At 36.9% G+C, this 6,875-nt stretch overlaps 1 protein-coding gene across 1 annotated transcript; it reads left to right on the forward strand.

The window, feature by feature from the left end:
- Nucleotides 1-281: 281 nt before the first annotated feature.
- On the forward strand, nt 282-4,495 carry LOC18047120 (ABC transporter G family member 11). The gene is made up of 10 exons (XM_006441446.2): nt 282-1,069; nt 1,570-1,859; nt 2,201-2,372; nt 2,457-2,579; nt 2,665-2,793; nt 2,888-3,082; nt 3,189-3,275; nt 3,362-3,634; nt 3,713-3,820; nt 3,915-4,495. The coding sequence occupies exons 1-10, from the start codon at nt 680-682 to the stop codon at nt 4,266-4,268; spliced, it is 2,121 nt and encodes a 706-aa protein (XP_006441509.1). The 5' UTR covers nt 282-679; the 3' UTR covers nt 4,269-4,495.
- Nucleotides 4,496-6,875: the final 2,380 nt, after the last annotated feature.

Raw genomic sequence — 6,875 nt, forward strand, 5'->3', positions numbered from 1 at the left:
GATAAGAGAAATTTAATCCAAAGTTTGCACCTTTATATCTAAAATACAATAGTAAAAAAGTAAATATAGGCAACAAAGAAAAATAAAACTGTACAAGTGTGAATAATTTGATCAATTTTCTTTCGGCCACGCATATGAACACTAGAAGCTAACAGTTAAGAATATTTGTTGTCAAAAACTCATTGGGAGCGAAAAATAGAGATTAATGTGGGTCGGTTTTCATAATAAATGCCTCTACCAGCACCCAACGGTATCCATTTATTAGTTAATTAAAGGGGGGCCAAACACCCTGTTCCATGCATATTCATCATTTTCAATCTTTAGTACTGACTTGAAACAATGCACTTCCCTAACTAAATCACTTAACCATTTTATATGTTCAACAAATAAGAAGCACTTTTCAAGATAAGCAACTTGTGTTGTTCTATTTTGGATTTTGCTTTTGTCACACCAAAAAACTGAAGCTACCTAGCTATAGCCGTTTCATTTCATTTCTCATGCATGACAATCTCTTAACCTAATCATATGTTCGTTCCAGTCAAAGCTCATACAACTCTCATTTGATCGTCACATCTTTTACATTTTTATTTTTTATTTTTTTGGTTAGTGTGACCCTTTGATCTAGCTCCATTTTGTGTTTACTATTATAAGGCTGCCGCTGCCCTTCTGAGAGTTTGAGATGAGGGACTCTGCAGCAAGTAATGTGATAATGGAGATAGAGGCAAGTAAGCCAGCAGGAAATAGTATAGTGGTGGGTGGATTGAGTCCTTTGAGTGAAACAATATGGAAGGAGAAGATAAACACCGAGTTCTCTGGAGATGTGTCAGCAAGATTGACATGGAAGGATCTGACAGTCATGGTTACTCTTAGCAATGGTGAAACTCATAACGTTTTAGAAGGGCTCACTGGTTATGCTGAGCCTGGTACCCTCACAGCTCTTATGGGTCCTTCTGGTTCTGGCAAATCAACTCTCCTTGATGCTCTTTCTAGCAGGCTTGCTTCTAATGCTTTTCTTTCCGGTACCATTCTGCTTAATGGCCACAAAACCAAGCTCTCTTTCGGCACCGCTGTGAGTATATTTATATTTATATATATCTCCATTTTAAATTTTTTCATGTACTTTGTTAGTTGCTATACTAGTTGATTCATCTGATAAGATCTCTTTATAGTAGACGCTCACGTCAAGACTTACAAGGAGTTTCTTTGATTTCTTTTGCTTTATATGCTTGTTTCATTTTGTTGGAGATTTAGAATTTGAGGCCTCATTTTCAGTCATAACCTTTTACGAGTTTGGATTGTTTTTCTAGTTAAATTACTATATGTTTATATTTTGGTTTGGTTTCTTTGATTTCTTTTACTATGTTTGCTAGCTCACAGTGGGTATTGCTAAGATTTTAAGGGCGGTATAAGAGAGGTTTTGAGATTCGAATTCTGAAAAAGTTAGGGTCTGTGAGTCTTAATTTTAGTCATAATCGTTCATGACTGCGTGGTATTATTTTTTGTTTAATTTCTTAATTTCTTCTATAAGTTTGTTTGATTGTTTGACATGATTTACCAAAAAATTTTCAGGCCTATGTGACACAAGATGATAACTTGATTGGTACTCTAACAGTAAGGGAAACAATTTCATACTCGGCCAGATTGAGGCTCCCAGACAAGATGCCATGGTCAGAGAAACGAACTTTGGTTGAGAGGACAATCATTGAAATGGGATTACAAGATTGCGCAGATACAGTGATTGGAAATTGGCATTTGAGAGGAATCAGCGGAGGTGAGAGGAGAAGAGTCAGCATTGCCCTCGAAATTTTGATGAGGCCTAGATTGCTCTTCCTTGATGAACCCACCAGTGGCCTTGACAGGTTCTGCTCTAATTATAATCTCTATTTTTAATTGCATCACGGTTCTGTTTCCGAACTTTAGTTTATGCATTGAGTGGTAAAGTTTCTGCTTTTTGCACTTCCAATTTCTGTTATTGGATTCTTAGACCTCAGTGCTTGGTTTATATGCTGTTTGTAAAAATGGTTTACGGAAAAATGAATCTTGCCATTTCGGAGAAAAAAAGGACAAAAAAGAAAAGTGAAAACAAGTCCTCTCTTCGAATAGTTTATTTTATCAAATGTATTTTCTCTCTTTTCATTTTTGAATTACTATGTAAATAACATGCTACTGAACTCTCTTTATTACCCGTATTGCGTGGCAGTGCTGCTGCATTTTTTGTGACTCAGACACTTCGTTGCTTATCAAGAGATGGGAGGACTGTCATAGCTTCAATCCACCAGCCTAGCAGTGAAGTTTTTGAGCTGTTTGATCGATTGTACTTACTTTCAGGGGGGAAAACCGTGTATTTTGGCGAGACTTCAGCAGCATTTGAGGCAAGAACCTTCAATCTTCATTTGATTGAATGCATATTGTTTCATATAATAATGGAGTTTTGATATTGTTTTTGGTGAATGCAGTTCTTTGCACAAGCTGGATTCCCCTGCCCTGCTTTGAGGAATCCTTCAGATCATTTTCTTCGATGTATCAACTCAGACTTTGACAAAGTGAAGGCTACTCTCAAGGGTTCCATGAAACTTAGGGTATTGTAATTTTCTTCTGTCAATTCTTGCTTGAGATTTAGTTGTTATTGTTCTTATGTATATTGTAAACTTTGTTTCCGCTCAGTTTGAGACATCTGATGATCCGCTTGAGAAGATCACAACGGCAGAAGCTATAAAAAATCTGATAGATTTCTACCAAACTTCTCAGCACTCGTATGCAGCCAAAGAAAAAGTTGAAGGGATATCCAAAGTTGTAAGTATTTACTACCATGCCATCTGTTCATTCATCTTGTTTCTTGTTCAAAAGTTGTTACAATTTCATTGAAAATTTTCTCAATCAATTGCAGAAAGGAACTGTGCTGGATGCAGGGGGCAGTCAAGCTAGTTTCTTGATGCAAGCCTTTACTTTAACCAAGCGTTCATTCGTCAACATGTCAAGGGACTTCGGATATTACTGGCTGAGGCTTGTAATTTATGTCGTTGTCACAATCTGCATCGGAACCATCTATCTGAACGTGGGAACTGGTTACAATTCAATCCTGGTATTGCCATTCTCTGCACGCATAATTGAGAGAGTTCAAATTTTATTTATCTGTGGAGAAACTTTTGAGCAATTTCATTCAACTACTTTGATTTTTTATGCGACAGGCAAGAGGATCATGTGCATCTTTTGTGTTTGGCTTTGTGACATTCATGTCAATTGGTGGATTTCCTTCCTTTGTAGAAGATATGAAGGTGAGTCTTTTAATATTTTATCCAACTGCGGTCGCGAAATTTATCAAAAGGGGAGTAATCAACATTAGTTCTGTAATATTTTTCAGGTTTTTCAAAGAGAAAGGCTGAATGGACATTATGGTGTCACTGCATTTGTCATTGGCAACACTCTCTCAGCAATGCCATTCCTGATTATGATCACTTTCATATCTGGAACAGTTTGCTACTTCATGGTCAGGCTTCATCCTGGTTTCATACATTATCTCTTCTTTGTTCTGTGCCTCTATGCCAGTGTCGCCGTTGTTGAGAGCTTGATGATGGCCATAGCTAGCATTGTCCCCAACTTTCTGATGGGTATCATCACAGGAGCTGGAATTCAGGTTTCCGTCCTCTAATCTATTTTTCTGATGATCACTCTCATTTTCATAAGCTAACTACGAACTTTCTTCTGATTTCAGGGAATATTTATGCTTGTTTCTGGCTACTTTAGACTCCCAAATGACATCCCAAAGCCAGTCTGGCGCTATCCGATGTCATATCTCAGCTTCCATTTTTGGGCTCTGCAGGTAAAATTCAGTCGAATGATCAATAACTCTGAACAAAACTACACCCATTGTTTCAGTTTCATTAATGACAAAACTTTTACCCATATATTGCCAGGGACAATACCAAAATGATCTGAAAGGCTTGTGGTTTGACAACCAATCGCCGGATCTTCCCAAGATACCAGGTGAATACGTCCTGGAAAATGTTTTCCAGATTGATGTGCGTCGATCAAAATGGATCGATCTCAGTGTCATCTTCAGCATGATTATCGCCTACCGGATCATCTTCTTTGTAATGATCAAGATCAGTGAAGACGTGACTCCTTGGATCAGAGGTTGCTTAGCAAGAAGAAGAATGCAACAGAAAAATGGAACTCAAAATACAACAGTTGCTCCAGATCGTCTAACTCAATCCCCTTCTTTGAGGAATTATGTTGCTAATCACGCAACCAGAGCTGGTAAAAGGTAGATAGATGAATGATATGCAAGAATGATTTCCCAGATTCAATAATGATTTCACAGATTCAATAGTTTGTAATTTGAAATTTCAATGTCACAAGTGATAGTAGCTAAAAATTGAACGATCTTTTGAAAGGTATTTCTACTTCACACTCTGAATGCTAGCTGTGCTTTCAGCTTATAGAGATGACTGGTATTAGAAGAGATGAAATGTTGAATTGCAACCCCACTTACTTATACTTCATAATCTCAATATTCTGTGGCTGGTGAACAGAATTTGAATTTGAAAACTTTTATGTCTTCCTGAAAGATATTCCGAGTTGAATGAATTTGAAAATGGCACTCACAAAACATATCACCCTTTGATGTTATTGCTCTATTCAAGAGTTGGAGAAGGTAAGTTTACAAATATACCACTTCCAATTGGAACATAAATTCTTCCACTGGATTAAGACTACATGTTCTTTCTTTTACTGTTTCTCTGTGCTCAGCAAAGGAACTGCCTAAGCATACTTTTTCAACTCCCTCCAGAATCACTGTGTTCTAAACATGCTCCAGCTTTGTCCATCGGTAATGGAGATCACATTTGTAGGAGTTACCCGATCCAAGCATAAGGAAGGGCTCATTCGTGAACCTCCTGAAAATTGCCCTAGGTTAGCATGCACCCGCTTTCTGGAAACACGAACCAGAGAAGAAAGCCGCTTCTCAACAGAAACAGGACTGGGTGGTAGCATGTACACTGGCATGATAGCCATCAAAATGAAAATTAGAATTGAGGATGCAAGCAGACATTCTTCCTTTTGATCGTGGAAACGTAAAGCAGTAAGAAAACAAAGATCAACTTTAGGAAGCATGACTAAAGAGGGTGAAAGCCAAATCCCAGGAAGATATATAAAAGAGTTGCAAGACATAATCCATAAGATGAAGTCATGAAAAAATGAAGACATAACAACATACTATCAAATTATAGCCTAACAATCACATGGTTCACATCTCTTACAAAAAGAAATCCTTTAAGCCACAAAGAACAATGGTGGCTAAAGATTAAAGCCTTGATAAATAAAAAGTTTCCTTTTCCACTATTCTACAACCTCAATAAATAGCAAAAGAGTGAACAACAGATTAAGGTCCTGTTTAGTATTGAGGTGCTGTACCTTTTAAGCTACAGTTGTTGTGGAAAAAAAATTTTAACTATGAAATAAAAATTAATAATATGTAGTAAATATAAATTTTAAATAATAATTTTGACAAAATTATTAAAGATATAATAGATTTTTTATTATATAAGTGAAAAATCATATTAATATAGTTTCTAAACTACAGCATCTAGTGTTTACCAAACACTTTAGTGCTGTAACTTAAAAACTATAGCTGCCAACCTCAATCCCAAACGCACCCTAAATTTTTAATAGAAAAAAGTTCCAAAAAAGGGTGAAGTATAATTTATAGCCCTTTCAGCTGAGCCATACCAATGGCATATAGGAGCAGAACACATGAGGTTCATGACAGATGGAGAAAACGAAAAGAAAAAGACGGAGAAAAGAAACGAAAAAGAGTAAAAGGGGGAATATAAACACACAAAGTTAATATTCATATCAAAAGGAAACCATCAAGATGCATTCACCATCAGGAAGAGGAACAAAAAAAAAGGATTGTCAGGTTTTAATAAAGTTTGTATTCCCCTTTTTCGCATTTAGTGTAGAAGAAAAATTGGAGCAATGGTGATTGAGATAACTAAAAAACAAACTGATGTCATGAGAAAACTCCAAATGTACAAAATACAAAACGAAGGTTACCACAACTAGCTTACATATATACTGGGATATCACAAAACATGACCATAGCTCTGAGCCAAATGGAAAAACCACACTCTATAAGAAAAGAGTACAAGGTGATACTTACAACTGGAAAAACTCCAATGCGTTCTGCTGTAATCATTCAGTATGACAAAACAACATGAATAAGCGAAGACAAAAATCTGGCCCCAAACTATTTTCTGTCATCCTGCGCTCCAAAAAACAATTCCAACTTTTGCATATTGAGGTGATAACTAAATATCATCTCGGGAATCCCAAGAAAAATAATGTTAGAAGTTGGATGAATAGCATAGGGCTTCAACATGTTAGAGTCACGTTGAACAAACAGATTTTGCCCAGCTGGATGCTTGGCCGCCAAGTCGTGTATCGAGATGTAATGCTTCAAAATCCAGAAACAATCAGTTTTGCAAAGAAAGTCAAATTGCCAAATCATCAATTTGAGGCCATTGTGATTCGCATAATGCAAAACACCTTTCAATTCTCCAATGAATCCATATTCATCAATTTCATCAGTGCATGGGAGTTCAATAGCATCAGCTCTCATGGCTTCTATGTCCAAGTGAAGGAGGTGCTTTGACTTCATTAACTTGTACAATATTCCATCCAAGTAAACGCTGCGCTTCAGCCAGGTAACCCGAATGCAAATGGAGGTTCAACAGACAAACTACACCTATTCCACGTTGTAGTTTCAGATGAATATAAGCCCAACAGTGGGGGGGGGGGGGGGGGGGGGGGAAATTTTTTCCTTTTTTTTTTAAAGAAAATAATTTTAAAAGGGGGGGTTTCTGGGGAATAAAATG

The sequence above is a fragment of the Citrus clementina genome, unplaced genomic scaffold, assembly GCF_000493195.1.
Source record: "Citrus clementina cultivar Clemenules unplaced genomic scaffold, Citrus_clementina_v1.0 scaffold_3, whole genome shotgun sequence".
Lineage (NCBI taxonomy): Eukaryota > Viridiplantae > Streptophyta > Magnoliopsida > Sapindales > Rutaceae > Citrus > Citrus x clementina.